Source organism: Cavia porcellus, unplaced genomic scaffold (genome assembly GCF_034190915.1).
Source record: "Cavia porcellus strain 051 isolate PalLab524CR breed Dunkin Hartley unplaced genomic scaffold, mCavPor4.1 scaffold_10, whole genome shotgun sequence".
Lineage (NCBI taxonomy): Eukaryota > Metazoa > Chordata > Mammalia > Rodentia > Caviidae > Cavia > Cavia porcellus.
The window spans coordinates 47,707,986-47,732,067 of NW_026947493.1; the positions used below are offsets into that span (position 1 = coordinate 47,707,986).

General features: G+C 38.1%; 1 protein-coding gene across 11 annotated transcripts in view; it reads right to left on the reverse strand.

Moving 5' to 3' along the window:
• The window catches only part of Eya1 (EYA transcriptional coactivator and phosphatase 1), a 328,770-nt gene extending 312,919 nt beyond the window's left edge, over window positions 1–15,851 (reverse strand). For 4 of the 11 annotated variants that reach the window (XM_023561694.2, XM_013144099.3, XM_013144100.3 and 1 more), the window contains exons 1-2: window positions 15,473–15,491; window positions 3,804–3,908 (exon numbers count right to left, since the gene is read on the reverse strand). In XM_023561694.2, the coding sequence (XP_023417462.2) occupies window positions 3,804–3,814 (11 nt within the window). In that variant the 5' untranslated portion in view covers window positions 3,815–3,908; window positions 15,473–15,491. Of the gene's footprint in view, window positions 1–3,803; window positions 3,909–15,225; window positions 15,353–15,472 lie in introns of those variants that run through there. The other 7 variants (XM_063257445.1, XM_013144101.3, XM_063257449.1 and 4 more) reach the window with 5 other exon arrangements.
• Between the last annotated feature and the right edge of the window lie 8,231 nt (window positions 15,852–24,082).

Below are 24,082 nucleotides of genomic sequence, written 5' to 3' on the forward strand. Positions count from 1 at the left end.
GTCTTACAGCAACGGAGGAGACTGATGCTTGAAAATTCTGCTCATGTCATATAACTGGTGAAAGGTTAACTCAGGTCTCCTGGCTGCAAATCTAAAATGTCATTTTCAGGATGCCAGGCTGTCTGTCTCACACAGTCATAAGGTTTATGTTGTTGTGTAGTGAATTTTTAACTGTAGTTTTCAAAGCTTCATAAAGAAACAGCTTTTTAAAATTCTTATTTTTTTCAAAGAACTTATAGATTTTTTAAAAATCTTGATGTAATTTGCTTCTAGAAATCCTCATAAACTACACAAACTGAAAGATGCCAAATGAGACACGCTGCCACAGTTCCTCGAGGGTCGAAGAGGTCATAATACAGACAACGAGCTCTTCAGTGTTCAGTGATTAGCCATTTTCCCACCTTCAAGTGTCATGAGCCACCATAAAAAGGTTAACTCCAATGTTCATAATGCCTGACAGCTGCACCAAGATTAACAGTGAATGTACACTTTTTAAAGAGTTTCCAGCCCTACATCCACTGAAATGGCAGAGAAAATCTCACGTGTCTCTCCCACAGAGAGACCCTGCGCTCATCAGCTGTCACAGGCTAAGAGCACATTGAGACACTCCTGTGAGCCTCCTGCACAGCCCAGATCTTTGGGCTAACGAGAAAGCACAAGGAAGTCTCACTGCTTTCTTTCTCATTCATCACATCTCTGGCTATCTACAGAGTAAAGAAAGAACCATCAAGATCTGAGAGAGAACTATAAAGAGGCCATTCAGAATATTCTTGTGGTAATTGTACGTATTGAACATTACGAATATGTTTTGCAAACCCTGGCATGGTGCACAAGATCTCTCAAGAAACCTTCTTTTAAAAAATATCCTATTCTGATGAGAAAACCAAAGGTCCTATCCCTTTTAGGGGTATGCTTAGGGAGGTAAATATTAAGTCTTACTGGAAGACACACAATCCAGAACTGGCCATTAGCAAGTGTAATTCTGTGAGCAAAGAGCTAGAGCGTGGGAGAAAGGAAGAGTTCCAAAAATAAATCTGGAAAGGATATAAATTAGGTTATGTGTATTTCACTCTTCATTTTATAGGTGCAAAGAGTAAAGTTCCCAAATAAGTTGCAATACACTTCATATTTTTTAAAGAATGCATATAACAGATGTTACTCTTCAGTAAAAAAGAATAATCTGATACCTACAACACACTGATGACCCTCACAGATATAAAGGAGCCAGAAACAGCAGACGACACGGTACGAGCACTGAGTATACATGAATTTTTGGACCAATGGACCAAAGTGATCAAAGGTGAAAACAATGGGAACAGTACTTGTTTCTGGGATCAGGGGATGTGCACTGGGGAAGCTGTGAGTGAGAAGGAACAAGAGGGATTTCTGGGGTTATGGAGACATTCTCCTCTGTGATAGAGAATGGGTTGCACAGGTATATCCATTTGTCGAAAGTGGACATTCAAAATGTGCCTCTTCATACATGTATAAGAGTTATATGTGTGCAACGTAATTTTGTTTGTATTACAAGTACAGTTGGAACTTTGTCTAAGAAATACTTTGGAAAGATCAATGTGACAAGCAAGAGAAAATTCAGTCACGTGTGTAAGTGCAAGGAGTTTTGGTACTGGTCTAGGACTTCAGTCTTTTCTCTTGAGTAATCCAAATGTTTTCAGCTAAATTCTAGGTCCTCCAATGATCTGAGTTGGTTTCTCCACCTTCTAAAAGGTAAGGAGGAACCTGAGAATAGAAGGAAGTGAGTGCGAGGGTCCTGTCCCAGGCACTACTCAGGGGCATCTGAAGAGAGGGTGTCATACTTGGGTGAGCAGGTGGGGGACGACTGGTCAAGGAGGGACTTCTGCAATCAGTGCCACAATGCGTTTGCCCTTCTGGCAGGCCCCTCCCTAGTTTTGGGCCACTAGGATAACAAACTGCCTTTCAGGAGCAAAACTGCTTACTCTCACATAATAAAAAAAGGAATAAAATACTACGCAGTTAGACTGCCAGGTCATGTTGTTATGAAAATCAAAGAAAATTCTCCTGATTTTTTTAATCTATTCTTTCAGTTTCAAATCTTATTTAACTTCTTCATTCTTTTTTTAGTAGTACACGTTTGCAGTTCATAATCATCTTGGGGAGTGGTTACATGTACATATAATATTTTGCTTCTTTTTTTATTAGTAAATGTATGCAGTACCTAACGATCACATTCATCACAGGGAGCTGGCACATGTGCATAATAAATCTTAATTCTTTTTATTCTTCTTCCTTTCCTTCCCCCTCCATCCTCTTTTGTTTCCCTTCCCATTTGAACTTTTTTTTCTACTTCCCAATGTCTAATATCCATTTTGGTCCTTTCTTGTTCCTTGATACCATAATTTTAAGTAAAATAAATTGGACACACACACTTCAATATTGCATTGTTTCTCATGTGTGAGAAACAAAAAGCACAAATTTCTCCATTCTTAAATTAGAACTTGCAAATTATGAAGTATCAGCAATATTTCTTTGCCAACACTATTAAATTTGTTGGTAATTCTCCAACACATCAACTTGACTCTAAGAACTAATGTAACATAAGGTGGTAGTAAGTAATAAGTTATTAGTGAGCTTATTTTTCATTTATTTTATGTGCACTACAAAAGTATCTTTAATTTAATAAAATCAAACATCACAAGCCCATAACAGGAGTTTCAACAATCTAAATAACTAAGTGGATTAAGGAGACTCTTCCTGTTTAGGGTAAAAGCTACACCATATAAAGTGATCCCAAAGTGCTTTATGTGAATTACCTCACAAGATGACTTAGAGGATCCATAAAATATACTCCATAATTGCATACAGTATGGCTGCAAAGCTACCATGACAGCACTTGGCCGTTGGTTATTAAAATCCTCATCCATTAGCAATCGCTGCTTATTGCAGAACACCGATAGGTCTTGTAAAACACACATTTACAGGAACCACAACAGCATTACTAAAGATCACACTTTGGATTTGTGATAATTCTATTGTGAGCAAAACTGAACTACAAAACCATCCTTCTGAAAGCATCCTACCTGACCAGAGAATTTAAATGCAAAGTCATGTCTGCAGCCTCAAATATTGTTAAGGAAATTTTCCTTAGAAATAACTTGAATTCACTGAAACATCTCTTAAAACTAAAAATGCATTGAGTTATTCAATCTTAAATAATTTTGAAGTTATTCATAAGATTATCTCAAGTTGGAAAATCATGTATATGCCAAAGGAAAGTTTCTTTCTTCCAGACAAACCTGAGGAAAATTTCTGAACCCTTTCTTTTCTGCTCAGAAGATAAATGAATGAAATATAACTTTACACCCTCTTAATTTGAAGGCCATTCAAACGTTCATTTAACAGAAACTTTTACACTAAAAATATTTTAAATATGCACACATATGTCTATTTGTAAAACAAATACATATGAAACAGACCAAACATAGAAATTAATTTCATGTTTTATGGGACAAATAATTTTTCTTGAGGCAAAGGCAAATGGAAGAATTAAAATTATGTTATGTGCATTAATTGTAATTACAAAATACAAAATGTAGGTTTTTTCATCTATTGCTCTACTCTTGATAACTGATACCTCCAAGAATATATACAAATTAGGTTAGACTGATAAAATAGTGTAGTACTTAATTTGCAGTGTTCAAAATCATTAAAAATTGGTGCACAGCTTTTGAGAAATTTCCAGACACTCGGGTTACAACAAAAATAGACATTATGATTTTAAAACTAATAACTCTTTCCTTAGGACTGACATTTTGTTTACTTACAGACTGTCCATTTATCCCCTGGGGGTCTTCCATTGAAGACTTCTTCTGAATTATATATGGGCTATTAGCTACACACTTCTTCAAAGGGTTCCAATGTCCCTGCACCTGTGAAGAACAGAGCATCAAGCAGCCGTATTAATTGTGCGGCATGAAATTAAGAGCTGCTCTGTACATCTGCAGCCTTCCATTGACTAGCATGTATACACAAATCAAGAATGCTTACCTTCACTGAATGAGCCTTTAAAATAAATATTATGGGCTCACTGTTTATCACAATTTACATAAGCCAAATGTGGCCAAATTATAGCTCAGTTGTGCCTGCCGTCAGCAGCTGCAGCCCAGGGCAAAAAAAGGAAAGAAAATAAAAGGAAAGTGGGGAGGGGAATATCTAAAGAGCTTTCCATACACATGATTTTTGAGCTAACAGTAGGCAGTCCCCTTTCTTTTTTCTTTTTGAATTTGCTTTCTCCCTGCTATTTATCAACGTCAATTGTCCCACAATGCAAAGAGGAAATACTAACAAAGAAATATGATTATAGTCTGAGCAAGGATGAAAGAGAGAACTCTAGTGTTCAGTGTTTTACCCTCAGGGCACGGATATTATTATACTATTTCTTAGTAAGTTTATGTTAGGTCACAGTTTCACGGTTGATCAATTCTGGCCCTTCAGAGACTCAACACCTTCAGGAGAAATGGGTGTCAGGAAGACTTCAAAACATCACCAATAAATGCAGTACACTTAAATGTCTTCCAAAAATAATATAGCCATCCAGTTACCCCTTCTAATTTTTTAACTTTCAAAAATTAATTTTCATGTTCAAATGAAGAACTCAAAAGACATGTCTTTGCACTGGACCTTGACAATTGAGAAATTATTTCGCATCTCTCACTTAAAATCCAACACAGCATTAAATATACATTAAATGTACCTGTGATTTTAAACAAAAAGATTAAATCTTGACATTATCCACGATAAAATTGTACAACAGGGTACATGTAAGTTTATTTCAGTACTGCTTTTTGTGAAGATCCTTGAATTTATGCAGGTGAGCATGATAGGAAAACCACAAAACTAAAAATCAACAGATCCAAATTCTGACTCTGACTGACCAATAACAGCTGAGTAATCAATCACAGGCAAATAATGTAAGCTTTCTGAGTGGCAGTTCTCCCATCTGTGAAATGGGAAATATTGAGTGGTTATCTGACAGCTCTATATGTTATATAAATATTTATTTTATGATTTATAATTTAATGAGTATGTTCATTTGCATACACAATTGGAGATAAAATAATCCAAGTATAGTTCATTTGAAAAATAATTTAGAAATCCTGGAAGGATTCTCACATTTGTTTTACTCACAGTTATCAATGCCTTCAAAACATATGCTTATCCACTGTCAACACAAAAGTGATGCTTTGTGATCATAAGATTCATAAATAACTATATTCTTAAAATTGAGAGAATCCTTATTAAAATACTATGATTGTATAATTTTAACAGAAAACAATTTCATAAGTTCAATCTAAGAGTAAATAAAAATCATACAGATGACTGGGAGCGGTAGCACATGCCTGTAATCCTAGCTACTCAGGAGGCTGAAGCAGGAGGGTTGCAAGCACAAGGCCAGCCTCAACAGCTTAGTGAAACTCTTCCTCAGAAAAACGAAAATAAAAAGTTCTGGAGATAAAGGTCAGTAGCATAATGACCCTGGGTGCATGTCTGCTTCCCAGTATAAGAGACAGAGGGGGAGTGGAACAGAGGGAGAGAAGGAAAGAAGATCAGAGAGATGTATTTATATCTGATAAACTAGGAAGACAATATACTCTAGTTTGGATTACGAAAATTTCAAAATTGAATCTTAACATTCAACAACAGCTTTCAGAAGATTCCTTGCATACTTAAGGAAGAGATATTCCAGAATAAACTAGACTTATTTTCATTGTTTAAGTTGCCCTCAAAGAACATATTAACTCTTCTAGGCACCATGATGGGATTTTAAAGTAATGACAATAATTCTGTCTTATATCAGTAAAATGCCTCAGTTTACGAAGCACTTTCACGGAGCTCTGCCCACAGGGCAGTGATAAAACATAAGACAAAGTCCAGTCCGAGTCCTCACAGAAGGTAGCAGGTGTAAGATTTCCTGCAGCTCTCCATCCTCTCAGTGCCTGTCCTGAGAACACATCTCAGTCAGAATCCCAACATTTGATAGTGCAGGATCATTCCCCATGCGTTTCTCTTCCATATTTCCATACTGAACTTACTGAACAGTTTAAGGTATTAAGAATGGTCAAGTTACACGAGCATGAAAGGTATTTCATTTGTAATTTTATTTCTTCTGGAGATGAAACTATTCTGTACTAAATATTGTGTTTGTTCCTAGGCTAACAAAAATTGAGATTACTGGGAAATCAAAACAGTCAGCATTCATCTATTTCAGGTAGATTTCTCCAGTAAAAAAGACTACCATTCAAAAATCAAAAAATCACAGGGAGTCATGGACTTTATTTACAAATCTTCCACTGCTTGCTAAATCAGGATAGTTGTTTCCAGATTTCTCCATGTCAGTCCAAACCATGAAATATATGACATGACTGAGCCTACTGATATTTAGGAGCCTGACTCTGGCAAAACCTTAATTCCCTTCCTGGGATTGATCTTTCATGGTTTATAAATAAATACTGCCTCCATTACAGTACTTACCTAGTGGGACTGCAATTTTTACCCTACCTGTCTCTCTGGCTCATTGCAGTTCCTTGAGGGCAAGAACTATGCCTAAGTTTCCAGTCCTGGCCACATGTGGCACTCATTAAATATTTAGAATGAATGAATGGATGGATGAATGAGTGTTTTTAATACATGATCATTTTTTAATGTAAAGCAATTTGTTTCAGGTATCCAAGAAACAGGCTCAAGCCATAACAGGTGACTAGACTGATGTCAGTCCACTACTAACTACCAATCTATACACACAGAGATAACCATTTATAAAACTGTAACAACCTACACATAAGCACATATGAAAGTGAACTTGAAATGGCATTCTTGGGGTCTTTGTTTAAACCTGGGACAGTTCCAAGAAAAGGAGCATAATAATGTCTGGGGGTGGTTATTGTTTTGCATTTTTTGGAGTCAGAAGGCAGAAGGATGGTGTCAGAGCTACCTCAATGGGAAAGGGCACCATAGTCCATTACATTCACCGTGCTCGAACAGGGTGCTGAATAGCATCTACCCAGAGTGGCCAAATCCTTTACTCACCCACTCCAGAGTACATTATACAAGTACCCTCTGGAGGACAGTGCCCTCTGGAGTCATACACAGTGGAAGCTCACCCTTCTTTTGCTCACTCAAATAATGATTTCCTCACAAAGAAACAAAGGACTGTGACTCTGTCTGGCGTATCCAAAACTCTGGGGTTGTTATCCACTCTGAATGTAAAGGAAATATCTAGAAAAATAGTCCTGGAACGCACTTTTACCATTATTTCAAGTAGGAAGAAAAGATTAACTGAGCCAAGTACTGAGAAATAGCTGCAGAGTGTTTTGCTGGCTATGCATTTGGAGCCTGACGCCTCATTTTCTCTAGCTACATGAAGTCACCTGTGAAGATGTTGCCCAAGGTAAAACAGTGGCAAGCAGCCCTTTCCAAGGCCACTGCAGTCCACAAAAGACAGAAAAGGAACCATCACAGCTTCAGGTTGGGGGACCCTTCACTAACATTCACAGACTCAGGCCAGCTGCTTGCCTGACCATCTGTTGCTGAGAAGAACCTGCAGTTGCCAACTGTAGAAGGAGACTGCTTCCCCGGGAGAGGAATAAACAAGAAGTGACAGCCTGTTTCAGCTGATCTTTTCAACACCTGAAGCAATATGCCTTCCCCAATGCTGAGGAAACCCAGCTATGGAATGTCAGGGAAGAGAGCTCACTGCTGACAAAGTGGAGCTTTGGAAAGCAAGGTTCTGGACTGCTGATGAAAAGTTAGCTTCGTTAGATGGTCATGCCTGACACGGGATTAATAGAACCTTTAGGAAGTTCCTTACCCTTGCAACTCTTGGAGGGAGGGAGGCAAGGGCGGAAAGGGGTTGAAAGAATTGAACACACACCAGCAAATAAATGATGATGATTAGATTGAAGTACTGATTAACTCCGCAAAAAAAAAAAAAAAAAAAAAAAATCAAACGAACGCAATGTGACAAAAACTTGTATACATACACAATCACCCTTGGGTCCCAGAAACATTATGAAGTTGGATCCCTGGTGATGACATTGTAATTATTCCAATAGCATTCAGTGCTCCCTACTTGGAAGTGGGATATTTTATGTCCTTTTATAAGCAATAGGCCTATTAATATTCAAAATACAGAGGATAGAAACTTTAAAGCATGTTAAACAAAATTTCTATTGCACCTTGGTGCTGTGCTTTAAACTGTCCTGACCTGCCAGTCTTTCTTTCCAATGTTACAAAAAAATTCTTGCAAAGAGAGAAAGAAGGAACAGGGTGGGAGGGAGGGAGGGAGAGAAAGAAAGCTCAGGCTCAAGAGCTGAATCTAAAGTTTTTCAAATTCAGTGAAATCTGTATTCATCTCACACAGATATTTGTTACTTTCTAATGTTAGCTCATTGATAAAATAAGCAATGGCACCCTATCTTGCATGTAAATATTATATTATTTTTATTGTACTTCTAATTCATCACAAACATCTTGGTTATTTTCAGAACAAACAATTGGGAAGAGAGCAGTTGGGATAAGGGCAGATTACACAGGCATGAAGTGGAGAAAGGGTCAAGCGAGACAAGCAATTGGACAGTTTTTCTAGGATGAAGAAAAACAGAATGGCGGCAGAAGTAAGGAGTAATATGATTGGGGAAAATATTTTGTTTTTATTTTATACATCATAGACGTTTTAATTTTTTCTACTGGTTTTGAAAAATGGGTTATATTTGCAATGGCACATGAATCATTTCTAATGAACCGAAGACCCATCAGACACTGTTAATCACTTGTGGCTCCTTGGATGAAAGAATATTTTCATTACAACACACCATCACTTTACTCTTCGCCTTCTCACCAGGTGTTGAGTTTTCCAACATTCCTGAGAAGCAGAAGGAAACTAGGGGTTGGACGTTGCTTTATAGAAAAGAAAAGGGCTATTCTAAAATATGTCCCCAGAAGACTACAGCTACAGATTGGATAAACATATCAAATCAAGGGTTCTCTAAGAAAATTTACAAACAGAAGCCTGCTGTGAAATGAACCATTGGATAAACGATTTCCAGAGATTTCCTCAACTCACTGTCCTGTGGCTCCAGAAGCCGCAAGGCACTGTGTCTGTCACTTCTCCTTTGCTTTCCTCGCCTGCCTAAGAAACTGAGTTATATCAAGGAAAATAGGAAGTGGGCACACAGGTATGTCACACTCAGAAACCCTGTCCATTGCTTACTGGGTTTTCAAATAAGAAAGTGTCATGTTGCAACCACTGAAGTCAATCATTACAACAAACCAACCTGATTTCTACCATGGTGAAAGTTTTCTACAGGTGGAGATGTAGTTTCTGTAGAAGCAAATATGTGCACCAATTTTCTTTCCTAGATTTTCCACTGACTTATTGGTACTGCTAATTTAAACTTTTAGTGGGAAGCCTGTCTAATTTGTATAGAATTTATAAATTAAAATAATTTTCATGATCCTGATGCATAATAAAACTCTTACAGGGGAAAATTAACATTTCAGTATATGTATGCAGTGACTATCAGCTCAGTCATTAGCAGGGCTATTAGCTTAATTATTCATCATGTCATTGTACCTAGATCATTCAAAATTCTTGCTTGTAGCTTTTTCAGAATATACACTAGATTATATCTATGTTTAGCCACCCTACTGTGCAATAGAACTGCTGCCACCATCTGTGACTTCCTCCTAACTTCAGATGAAGAATGGGACACAATTAGACAATCAAATGAGTTGACACTAATTAGGAAAATGATGATGTGTTTATTTGGTAACTAAAGTTGAATTCAAACTATGTTTTTGAGAACATTAGACCTACAAATTATTTTAATATAGCACTTACTTCATTAGCAATTTAAGAAAGCACTAAATAAATGTTGATTGACTGTGATTGGTGGCACACTCATGAGGGATCTGAGGCTCAGTGGTATACTTTTCCAGCTGCTCAAGGACTTCAGCTACATGTATTAAAGGAAATTCAGGCATCCAAAGGAAAATAATCTAATATACAATCACACCCTATGTGCACCTGAAATTTCTCGAGATTGGCATCCTGATTCTGCTGCAACTATTGAATTTAGGGCATTGCATGTCCTCCACCTATGTTGATGGTATACAGTGTATTGTAGAAATAATTTTGCAGCCTATTAGAACTTTAGTTTCAGTTTAAACAAACAGCCATGCTTCAGAATAATTGGTGGCAAAGAATAATAACTGGATTCACTCAGTGGATACATTTCCTGCTGTCTAAATTATGTAACTACACCCAATGATGAATTTTCTTTATTCAGAAGGAAAAGCTATGAAATAACTACCTTATATGGAAAAATCAACCACCAAATAAAAACAGCTTAGGAAGTCAAAAATATATCACAACACTCTTAAGATGTTCAAAACACATCACAGAAACTCAACCATGATGAAAAGCAGAACTGTAGTTACCTAGATTGGGGTTTGATGAACTGCAGAGAGGCAGGAGAAAACTTTTTTTGGTGTTGAAACCGTACTTTATCTGGAAGACAGTGGTCATATAATTGTTAAACCTTAGTGAACTATATGCTTAATAAACATATATGTGTGTGTGCGCGCTTTGATACTGGGGATCAAACTCAGGGCCCTCTGCCACTGAGCTATATCCTAACTCTTTTATTTTGAAACAGGGTCTTGCTAGTTTGCCTGGGCAACTCACAAACTTGTGATGCTCCTGCTTGAGAGTTCCTCAAATTGTTGTTATTACAAGCATATGTCATTGTGCCCAGCTTACAGTTAATTTTTTTTTTTTTATCTTTTATCTTTTTATCGGTACTGGGGATCGAACTCACGACTGCCTGCTTGCAAGGCAGGTGCTTATGCCGCTCAGCTAAATCCCAAGCCCCTACAGTTAATTTTTTAAACTATGCCACAAATTGTGTTTTCTATGAGTTGTCACCCTTTTCTCCAATGCCATCAAGGAACTGCCAAACTGCTCTAACAGTGCTGAGAACTGGCCCTTGCTCCTCCAATCCAAACATATTAGTGCTGATTTTTCTTTATATGTTCATCTGTTGATATTCCTCTCTCATACAAGTGACACACCCAAATGAGTTGATGAGAGTTCAGAAATCAGTAAGGTTCACATCTAGGTATAAAAGAGAAGGAACTAAAAATATATCTTTGATTTAAATGGTGAAGATTTAGAAAACATAGTCTTCACTAGTAAGGTTCAAATGATATCTTGATAATTGATATGATCCTGCAGGTCAGGATGTAATTTTTTAAAGAATTTAAGTCAGAATGATCTGGTATTCAGTAATGTTGTGGATCAAAGTCAAAAAGCATCTGGTCTGTGGCTGAAGATATAGCTTAGAAGTAGGGTGCTTGCTTAGCATGTTCCAGGCACTGGGGTTCAACTCCCAGCACTGCAAAAAATAAATACATAAATAAATAACCTAGGTCTGTGTTTAGCCCACAATAAGTCTAGCAGGCCAGAAATAAAATGCAGTGCTATTTATAAAAACACAATGAAAGTATATTTACTACTCAGCTGTTTTTTTCTGCTAAAATTCAAAGCAATTCCTACCATAGATACAGACTTCAAAGTCCAGCTCATTAAGTAATCTGTTTCATCCAGGGGACCCAAATTCATTAGGCTTTAGAATTAATGCATCTGACATGTGCCAGTTTGGGAAGAATTAGAGAATAAATGGCTCCCTGCTGTGTTCCAACAGCATCCCTCAGAACCCAGACAATCACAACTAGTTTAGCAAAGCAATTTCCTCATTTCCTGGATGCCAACTCTTGCTTTTAGTTGAGTCTTGACCAAACTAAGGATTGCCTGATAGAAGAACACTGCAGGACCACAATTTTATGGCCCCAAACACCAAAAATTTAAAATAATGGAGAAAGCATCAAACTTGTCAGAAAAGAGGTACTGGCTCAGGGTTTTTTTGAATTTTATTTTTTCCTTAAGACCAGAGGATAGAATACATTAGAACAAATCTAGAATGGTTTAATACATTGGTACAACCTCAATTCCATGAGAAAGAACTTAATAGGAGGCATTATTTGACAGAAATACACATATTTGAGATATTGTGATAGGGTCACAGAACAAAGTCCTGGAATCCATATTTCCTGCCTTGGGCAAGAAGCCTCTGAAAGGTCCTTGGTAGACAGCTGACCTGCTTCTGTGGGAACACTTCTGGGTACACAAATTCACCAGCTTTTCAAGCCACGGGCCTGAACTGGAAAGTTTTAACTTTAGATTTTTTTCTTATACTAAAGTGAAATTGATTTGCCTAAACCTTCTTCTGTAGGACTGGGTCTTCTTCCGAATAAATGAAGATATACCTCAAGATCATCTGATCGAAAATAATCTTTGAAATGTTTGAAGTTTCTGATGATAGACTCTAACAGCTCTCCTCTATAACCCTATCATAAGTCTTTTTAAAATGAGTTGCTCTCTGATCTCTCTCTACAGGATCCACCTCTTGGTCAATGGCTTCTGGATGCAAACACCAATGGTGCTTACTGAGCTTAGGGATAGTCAAAGTCTTCTGCAAAAGAACCATATTCAAGTCATAATTCCTCTGATCCATCCCTATGAAATTCTCATCTTTTTAGTTTCTGCCTATCAATCAAGCTCACACAGATTGTCTTTAACTCATGATTCTGTAAGCCAGTGACTGAGTTATCCCTTCAGCCTATATACTATGCCAGCCTGATTACCATTACTTTAGTTTTCTCCTCTGGTGTCACTGATAGAAGTAATGAAGGAAAGAAAATCAAAACCAGAATCATTCATGATGAAACAACAGATGCAAAAAAAAAGAGTATAGAAGACTTAAGGCAGAAAGATAAGGGTTTAAGTTTGTAGCTCTGGCACTTATTACTTCTAGGATCTTGGAAAAGATCTCTGAACCTGGTTCTTTATAAATGTAATACCATCTCATAAGACGGAGAACATTAGCAATCTGTCCTATACATAGCATATGCTCAATAAAACATGCACAAGTGAATGGGATATGTTTTATCCCATTCATCCCATAAAGAATGAAGTCATAAAACTATAACACTGCACAGTTTCTCTCATATAAGAAATTCAAGTATAAATAAAGAGCAAATTAAAGCTAGGTAAAATGAAACAGGAAGATAGTGTTTTTAAAAATGGGAAGGGAACCAGGAGATGGAGGAGGCAGAATAGAGGAATGATGGGACAAGAGATGTAAAAAAGAATTAAAATGTCATGTACATGTACCAAATACAATAAAAGTGGTCACTATGTATCAAAACCAAGTACAAGTAAAAATCATAATGCAGTTACTTTAGTCTCTTGATTTAAATCCAACCACCATTAGCTCTAGATCATGTCAGTCAATTACTTAAAAAGACAATATTAGACATCATATCCATATCTTGTACTCTGAATAACTACTTTGAGGACAATATGCAATGTATTAATCACTGTAACTACTTTTTGAAATTGTTTTATTATTTTTAAATTTTTTCTTCTTTAAAATAAAAAAAAATACTTATCAAAGCTGCATTTCAGGTTAGTAAGATAATTAGTGAAACAATATTGTTATTATAACATTCGTCTTTAATTACCTCTTTGAATGTCTTGACATTTTTGATTGGCTAAAAATTTCCACTGTCTTCAGATTGCTCTTTGACATATCATCTCTCCCTCTCCTCTCCTTTCTCCTCCCCACTGCAACTCACTTTGGTTTTTATTGTTGTTTTTTGAGACAGGATCTTATAATGTAGTCCATAGTGGCCTAGAAGCCTAAAACTTGCTGTGTTGTTCAGGCTAGCCTTGAACTCACTATTCTCCTGCCTCAGCCTCCCTAGTGCTGGACTATCTATCATTGTAATCTTTCTTAACGTTTTTTCTGCTTTTTTTTCTAGGCTATCATGTTTTCTCATGGTTAAACATGTCAAGACTGTTCCATCTCCTGAACAGGGAACAAATTAATTTAGTCCCATTTGCTGGACCATCCAAGTCCTCTCTTATCTGGTGGCAGCTACACTCTCCAGCCTGTCACTCTATCCTAGGCCTCTTTGGTTCAACTTGCAGCTCCTGTCACCTACCAGGCTACTTCTGGATGTTCCTGGTGCCAACAACTCCTTTCAGCTCAGCGTTCTTTCCACCCAGACTCTTACACAGTGTTAAGGCTCAGGTAGTCCATTCTTGGAGAAAGTCTCCTGCATCTTGTTGGTTTTTTCTTCCCATTTGGGCATACTAGCTCACAACTGTCCACCACACTGCTTCTGGGCAAGAAGCCACTTCTATGCATGTAGGATGAAGCCTGACAGTGCACATGATCCAACACTGGTTGAATGAACAACTCAGAGCTAAAGACACAGGGTGTTTCCTGTACCAGGGGCACCGAACAGGAAGGAAGAATCCTTCGTGGCAATGTAGACATCCCGCTCCTACAGTATTCCTGCACTTCTCTTTGTGGCTGAGATCCTCTGTGCCCAATAGATACTTTGTAATGATTCTCTGGAATGGATAAGCAATTCACACTTTGTGACAGGTTCGGGTCCCTCTTCTGTCCTATTTTAAGAAGCATTAGATTTGTAAGATAATTTATCTAGCTAGCAGTAGGTCAGTTACCAGAAAACATTTTAAACATGGGGCAGGACTTAACATAAAAACAAACCTGTTTACATAGTATGTATTATTACCACCCTCTCACCCTCAACTCTCACGAGAAATAAAACAGAACTTGCTTATTTTTCCTTACTTTCCAAATTATTCACTGAAATAATAATTGTTCAACATTGTCGATGCCTCCCATTTATCTGTTACTTAAAAAAAAAAAAAAAAAAAAAAACCTGGTTTCTTTGATTTGAACCACTCAAATCACTTTTGGCCAAAAGAAGGTTCTACTGGGGTCACAAAACGTTAAAGATACACATCAAGTTGCCCCAAACGCGCCCCTCCTCAGCGCCACTCACACAGTGCTTCCCATTGCCGGAGCCTTCAGCGCAAGCCAAGCGCAATCACACCGAATAAGGCCCAGATGACTCCCCCTGCCGCCCCATCCCTGACGTCCCTATCAGTCACCACCTCCCCCAAGGAAAACAAACCCACCCCAGACGCATCCTCCACGTGCAGCGCCAGGCCAGGGGGCGGCGGCCGCGGCTCGGCTCGGCGACGCGCGCTCCTCGGCCGCGCGCCCCGCTCGGCTCGGTGGCTCCGCGTACCTGGCGGCGGCGCCTCCGCGAGACAGGCGCCCCCTCCGCCGTGCGGGCGCGGGTGCTGCCCTTGGGGCCGTGGGCGTCAGCCGCTGCCACGGAGCGCGGGAGTCGGATTTAGTTTCACAACAAAGCGTCCTCGTCACCGCGGCCCGAGCGGAGGCCAGCGCTGGCGGCGGGCGCGCAGGGGCGGTGCGAAGGTGGGCAGAGGGCGCGGGAAGGTGGCCGGCGACAAAGGCCGCGCGGCTGGACTTACTCGTGGCACCGCCTGGGCGACGCGGGGCTGAGGAACCGGTTCTTCCGAAAGCAAACCAAAAACGGGTAGCGGCGAGGCCTGGCAGCGCCAGGAGGGGTCCTGGCTCCCGGGGAAGGCGCAAACCCCTCTCCGGCTTCCAGAAATTCGAGTGGTGGTGGCTTTTTTCTTGCCGGTTTAAAAACGCGCCTGTGCCTCCAGAGTCAAGGGGCGCCCTTCTTGTGATTCAGAGTGAGCAGCGACGCCAAGGCCGGCTCGGCGAGGGGAGCCCTCTTCCCAGCACCCCTCGGCCTTGCCAGTAGTCGCCCACACTCCAGCCCCTTCCCTGGGCCCCGACTCCCCTCGGCGCTGGAGTCGGAGGCCAGGCCTGCTGCCCACGCCCCGCAGGGTGTCTCCGACGCTGGCCTTGAAGCCTTTTATAAATGAGAGGCCTCAAAAGTAGCAGGAGGGGGCTGGGGTTTTAGCTCAGCGGCATAAGCGCCTGCCTTGCAAGCAGGCAGTCGTGAGTTCGATCCCCGGTACCGATAAAAAGGAAAAAGACAAAAAAAAAAAAAAAAAAAAAAGTAGCAGGAGGAGGTGGTGGGATGTGCTCCAGAACCACGGGGAGCTAGGTGTGCTAGGGTGGTCCTGAAGGAACCAGTGGATGGAGTGATGGGGTGGGGCTGTGTTTTTGTATTGCTTTGTTTTTCAGAGTGGTGAGATATTAAGGACTACATAGCCAATCTAAATCTGTTAAACTATCCGGACTTCAAATAACTTTCAAAGTGATTTTAAAATACACACTCCTAACTCCTTACACATAGGGAAACCAGTAAGGCATTGTAGGTGGTTTACTCCAAAGTTTTGTAGGGGAGCCCCTGAAAGTCCAGCAGTAGCCCATTATCCTTTCTACTGAAAGTTGGCCTTTCATTGTATCAAGGAACCCTTTGGCAGGGCAGGGGAAAGTTTCTATAACTCTAAATACTTCTGCCTCTGTGGCTTACTGGAGGCTAAACAGAGTCTAGATTGAAGCTGTGAAGTATTTCAGCACTGGATGAAGCAGCACTACAGGCCAGTAACCTGAGATCGCCCTTCAGGAACTTCCTATTACTTGATTAGGAAATCCAATCCGGAGAAGTGAAAGATATGCAAATATCTCGCTGATTTGCTTTTATAAGAATTCATCACTTCTCTGTGAGCATCAAAATGCCGTCCCCATTAATTCAAATGAAATAATACAAGAGTCTTGGAAGATATAAGGCCTTGGATGAGGTTAGATACTGTATTCTTTCAAAAAGTCATGTAGTTTCCCATGCTTTACTGGTGGTTCTATCAGTGAGTATCTGTTGACTTATGCTAGATACCATGAAATTAGAGTCAGAAAGAGACCTAATCACCTTCGAAGACCACAGATTCTGAGATAAAACCATCCAACACACAAGAAGTAATTAGAAATCCACAAAGACAACAATTTTTTTAAAAAAATCCTAAAGGGTTGTATGTTTGTGTGTATACAGACCCAGAAACTTTCCAGGAGACCACATGCATAGTGAGACTTCTGGTGGAAAGCAACGCACTGATAAATTTTTAACCCAGTAAGATCCCAATACTTTGCTCAAATAGAAACAGTAACCAGATTAGTCAGTTGATAGAATGGCTTCATCTATTTGAATCCATCACTTTTCTTTTCTACCTATTTATAAAGAATCTCCACGACAACAATAACCAAAAAAAAAAAAAAAAAAAAAAAAAAAAAAAAAAAAAGCAAATGCAACACCTCTTTAGAGTTTAAGTGGGCAAAAGTTTTATTTAAAGGGGAAGCAACAATATCTCCCAAAATACAAAATATATATCTGATAGGAACTCACCAAAGGCAAAGGAAGTTTCTCTTGTCAAACACTGAAGGCATGGTATTTATTTAAAAACTATATTTTGACCACCAATCCTTGTACTTCAGAAGTAACATAAAATATAAAATTTGTATGTGTTAATATGAGATCTTGTGATCATACATCCTTAAAAATGTAGACAGAACAATTCTGAACCCAAATACTTTACCATTTTTTTCAAATTTCTCAAAGCCTAATTTCATATGGTCTTTGTATAAAAATCAATCTAAATTTTGAACCAATTTCTGAATTCAGAGGTATGGAGAATTGTTTCATTATTGCGCTTTAAAAAATGCCATGTGTTTAAAATATTGGTAGTACTAGATTCAGAAGATAAAGTCATATTCAGAATGTTCTCTGAAGTAAAATAATTTGGACAAAATGTATTTTTTTAGCACAGTATACAGATTCTTCATATTCTCCAAAACAGGAGTAGCAGGAGCCAATTTATTGAGCATAATCTATTCCAGACACTTGTTGGAATAAACAGTGCTCTTAAGCCCCTCACATGCACAGCCAATAGGGAGCTGTTGACTACTTGAGGTTTTTACACATCTCTCAGCCAAATCAGAAATCCAAATCCCAAATCAATTGCAGGCACACACTGTGGATTTACAGTCCTCCCTGGATAAAAGGTCACAATCTGCAGAGGCATTATACCACCCAAGATAAGCTTATTTTTTACGCAAAATAGACATAATTTTTGACATCAATAAAATATGAATAAATTTTTCTATAAAATTTAAATGCCCTTTGTAACCCTGAACCAAAATATAAGAACATATACTCATAATTATTCATTTGAGAATGAGTTTGTATTCGTATTTTAGAAGGCAGTGGAATAATAATACCAGCAAAATGTATATAGATACATGTATCTGTAAAATTTCAATGTGACTAGTAAATGTCATAAGGATGCAATTATGCATCTGTTAGTTTATATTGGATTTAGAATATTTAGTTGTTTACATGTCATAAAATGCTACTTCCAACTGCTATGCTAACCTCTGTATGTACAATAAAGCTATGCCAAAGATTTTTGCACATGAAGGCACAAAAATTGCTCAAGTGTAGAGTTATACTTTGGTTTATGATATAAACACAGAACACATGTGACAAAAACACATACTTAGACTCAAGTTCTATTCAGATGCTCAGATACACATCAGCAGAACACATAAAGTAAGTATAAAAATTTAAGAAGAATTGTAGTTCTCTTCACTGCACTCTGTCTACACTGACAGGTGAGGTATGTTGTGACCAATGCTGGTTTAAAAGACCCCTCCCCCCCCCCACACACATACATTTTATTTAGTGTGGCAATGGAATTTCACTTAGAAAACCTTTCCAAATGCATTGAATGGGAGTTTTTTTATAAGGAAGAAGGTAAAGATCCAACCTACCAATTTAAGTCATGGTTTATTCCTGAGCATCAAAAACAACAACAACAAAAATAAGACTGGGTGACATGGAAACAAACAAAAATGATGCCAGTTCCCCAGCTATGAGTTAGGAATTTCCTCGTGTAGAGTGGCAATTTTAAAAAGTTTTAGAGAGTCATTTAAAAAAGAAACTGTAGGAGTACTAAGATCTGAAATGTGTAATAGCTATGTTAAAAAAAGAAAGGGGAGGAAAGTGCTCTAAAGCATATAACTATATGTTTAAGTGTGTAAGATAGATTACTACATTACTTTTTGTTGGATCATTGAACAGAAAGGTTTGCACTCTCATTGTCCACTTTCTATGCTCTAATTTTGGGACTTGAACAACTATTTCTAAGATGACAATATGTAATTTATCAACTAGTGATTTCTTAGCATTAATTTCTTTTGAAGTTCTGTATTATTTCTACCCTTTTTTCTGTTTTGATTTTTTCTTTAAATAAAAATGTTACAAATTAGAATAAATACATAAAAGTATATTTAACCTATTCTTATAGTGTTAGAGAAAAAATGGATTCAAATAAACAGAAATGAGTATTTTAATTGTAAGCATATAATTTGAGTATATTACTATAAATTCCAATGTGAAAAAAAAAAAACTGAACTTTCTTCTTTCACTTAGCTTATATCACTTAGTGAGGTTAGGAATCATGCTAACTCCTTCAGTACCAGAGTGTTATGTGTCTAGAGAGGATTACTAGAAGGCAGTGGAATAATACCAGCAAAGTTATACATACAAGAGAACAATACAGCCTCCAATACACAAGACTTCCCTATTACTGATAAATACATGCACTCTTTAGCCTATCAGAATACCTGGTAATCTGAAAAATAATTCTGTCTGTTGATCTAATAAATGTCTGAAGTAAACCAAGAAGTTTATTGACTGCATAGGAACTTATTACATGAGCCACAAATTTTGAATTTTGCATGATTTTTTTTGTTGTTGTTGTTAATACATCAGGGCTGGTTTTCCAAACCAAGTACTGTTGAGTAACATTAGGAAATATGTTTTGCTTTATTAGGATTTCTAAAGAACAGTGCCAGATTCTTTAATACCAGGCATTCTGGCTACATGCAGTGAAAAGATCTAGGATGAATGGTAAAGTTCACTTTTGGATTAGAGTTTAGGAGACCAAAGAAGAGATACAATCTGGTCAAATTTCTACCAAAGACTTGAGGTTATGTTTGAACTATATCCTGTATCTCATGAATACTATAGTACAATTTCTTGTATGCTTGATTAATTTTTAAAACACCTGTTCAGCTGAATTTTCCTTTTGAGATGAATCTTTCAGTTATTGTTTCTTCTGTATATTTAACCTGATTTGCCTAATTTTTCTTCTATCATTTTTCTTGCTATATATATGTACATAGAGACAGAGAGATTTGCTGATCTCAGCAAATATTATTCAGATAATATTTCTTATGAACATATTAATTTGTGAACTGACTTTAACCATATAAAGAGATGACATCTGACATATGCTTTGGGGGAATATGATTCCTCAATGTGGCAGTCACATGTCCCACCTCTCCCACCATAGGGCAGTGGTTTGACTATTTTAAAATTTCTCTCATGCCATATGATGAAAAAATTTATTATTCTTTCTCATAACTAGGGAATTGAAAAAGTGGGAACTTTTCCTTCAAAAATAAAATTCCAGGAGACCTAAAAAAAAAAAAAAAAAAAAAAAAAAACCTGAAAATGTGGCTCTTCCACTATGGCATAGAATAGAAATTCTTTAGCTATAGCCATAAACAACCCCTAGTGGCCAACAGAACATAAATACTTAGAGGTTCAGTTCATGAAGATTACTGAATTGGACCTCAAGTTTATGACTTTTAAGTTATATTTCCCCAGATGTACTGCTTGCACTTACCTAGGTTCAATCCCACTTACTATTTCCTGACCATGTTTTTGGCAGATCAGATCGGTGATACTGCTTTTGTTGACATTGGTGTACAGTTGTAAATTACAGTTAAACTTTAAAAAATATATCTCATTCTGCAAATTATGCTATTATACCAAAGAAAGCTAACTGAGTATTGCCTTATTTCAAAAAGTCCAAGAGATAAGTGCTTGGATTAATTGAAAAAATTCAACATTAAGTTTTATTCACTAGAAATTTAGAGACCCATTTAGACAAAGCAAGCAACTTTCTATTTGCCAAAAATAAGCCTAAAAAATAGTGCTAGAGATTGTAGTGAAGATAACTTTCAAACTTCCTCATCTTGTATACCAAACTAAGCATTACCAAAATGCCAAAATTAGAGAAGGCAAATCATCTTTTGTTGCTTGATAAGCATAAAATATTTAGAGTAAGGAAATAATGTTTCCAAGATTATAAATCTTTTCTCTTTAACATGCAACAAGTAGCACTGAAGGGCTATTTTCAGTAATGAAAACCTAATGTGTGCTAAAATATAGTCAGATATTCAGAAGGCTGACTTGAGGATTGGCATTGATTTCTTTTATTTTGTTGTCTGCTTTTTTCCCCCTGTTTTGTTTTATTTGCCTCCATGTAGTTGTTCTTCATATCAATAGATACGTTGTTTGTATTATTTTGCTAGAGCATTCTATTTTCTCAAACAAATGCATTATTCTTCAGTTATCCTTTAAGGAACAAAACTGAAAATTTTTTCATAGACTCACTTAAACCAGTGGTTTTACATGAATATATAAATATGTGTGTAGACATAGATATACACACAGATATTCTGACTGAGAGCCCGCAGCAAAGGTTTATAGTAAGTTTGAAATGACAGACTCCAAAACACACATTTTGCATTCATTTTTCAGAATATACAGAATGCTGTAAACTAATGGCTGTTTTATTCTGAAATCTTTATCTTAGAATTTTAATTTGCTGAAAACCCTGAAGTAGATGGCTAGTCCAATAATTTGCCTAAATCTAACGTGATATAGATACTTCCCTTCAAATCATAAGATTTATAAATGCAAAAGGAAAACTCAAATTACCTCACAATCAGCTAAGGAAACCACTGGTAATCAGCTGGGATAAAATGTTTGTTGGAATAAAAAACGAATTATTCACAAATACGAAAATAAGAAAATATGATCCCTGTGGTCACTGCAGTGTGATCGCTTACAGCAATTTTTCATCTTTGAAGTTATGTATAATTTCTTAGTAGTTTCAAGTCACTAATTTAATAAACTTGGGTCGCAGTTCAGCAACACGGAGAATTCTTACTTTCAATCAGATTCCGTGACATCGGTGCAGGAAGAATGCAGCCTTGCTTTACCTGTGTGTGCTCCGTGCTGTTGATTTCCAGTGAGGCCGGGCACAGAGGGACAGGAATGCACGTTGGACCTTAACCGAGACCTAGAAATGCTGATCTAACCGTTTCTGTACTTCCTATTGAAATACCTGTGAAAATGGCTGCAAGAAGCCAAAGTGGGTGAGCCACTTTATGTGAAAATTGAGCTTGAGCGGGAGACAGACAGACAGACCCACGGAACAACCGAGCACCTGAGGCGAGCCGGGAGGAATTTATGGCCAAAGAGGATAAGATTTGAGCCTAGGGCAGATAGTCGAGCAAAATGTATCTCGGGTAGGAGGGTTTTCTTTTATTGATTTCTCCTCCCTTCTAAGAAAATCTTGCTTCTTAAGCAAGACTCCTCTCTTTCCTCAAGCCTAGGGCGCTGGTACATTTTGTAGCAGTCTAATACAAATCCCGGAGAACTGGGGAGCTGACGCTCTAGGGAGGACCCTGCAGACGCGTCTCCTTGCTGTGCCTTTAGCTCTGCAATTTGCTGTCAGGCCTTTACCATCCCCCACGGCATTATTTTTCTGACTACTTGAGAGGAAAAAACAAAAACTGTGTAAGAAACTCCAGAAGAGCCTGAGCGCCGCGAAACCACACACGTGGTCCTGCAGATTGGATAGGAGGTCGGGGGAGGCGGGGAAGGAGGAGAAGTGAAACTAGAAATTATGATACAGTTTGAGAATTCGAGATTTCCCTCATTCTATTTCAACATATATTGTGCTTGATTCTTCCCAGCTACGCTTATCCAGTAAAAGTGGAAGCGGCCAGATGATGGCCTGGACAGTGACGTTTCTTCCGACATAAATCTACAGGCAGCTGTCGGCGGGATTTTTGCGGGGGAACCTCCAAGACCGATGCCGTTCCAGACGCTGTTTCCAAGTAGTAGATTACAGTATTTCCCCAAGATTGGGAACAGCTTCTTTGTCCAAATCCAAAATTCAGAAATGTGTGAACTTCCTCAAGCAGGCATTCAAATTTCATTCATTTATTTAGAGAGCTCCCAACCCCTGAACGAGAGAAACTGAAAATATATCCTCTGGTGATAAGTTTCCTGTCGCGGAAAAGTAAGTATGCAATGGGAGTGGCTTGCTTCTGGAAGCAGTTTTGTTTCAGGACGTACCTTTATGGGAAAGCAATGTATTACCGTAATCAAATGTGAAGACAAAATTCAGCCAATGACTTGTATCAGTTGGTAAGTGAAGTTGAACACACGTTTCACTGGAAAGTCGAAGATAAAGTGTGCTGCCGCTGTGTTTCAATCAAGTTGGATTTAAGAAAGAGTATTTCCCTATAAGAATGAGTTTTGCTTTTCTTTTCTAGCATGCCTTGATTTAACCAGAACATGTTAACAAGATGGTAACGAAAACTCTGCATGATGTAAACATCCAAAGAAAGAAATCCCAGACTGATTATATTTTGGGGCCGGAGAGATTTTATTACCAGATATCACTAAAGTAATGGGCTAGAGGCAGAACAGAAGTGACACTGTGTGTGTGTGTGTGGGGGGGATCTTTAAAGAAATTTATTTCAATTTTAAAAATTGCATAAATTGTAAACACAATAACTTGATCTGAACTTTATTTTTCTAGGATGCAAAAGTACTACGTATTTACGAGAAGGCCGATTGCCAATTCATGAACGTATCAATAAAACACAAGTGCAAGTGCCAAATGCCTACGGTTTGTGCAAACTACATAAAGTCACGAGGGTTTTATGTTTAGGTGGATGAATGGAGCGATATAAAATGATAAAGATCAGCCGTTCGAGTTTGTTGCAGATTTCGGTCCAGAACGGACTTTTTCCTAAATTTCCATTTATGAACTCTTGCCTAGTATTTTAAGCATGCGAAGCTTCAGCAGGCATTTTGCTTTTCGAAAGTACTTGGAAAAGATGACCAAAGGAGAACTAGTAATTGAGGTTCGTCCCGGCAGCCCAAACTCAGGAAATACTGGGAAGTATTTGCCCATATCTGTCTGCAAGGATGCTAAGTGTCTGGAAAAAGTGCCATCCAC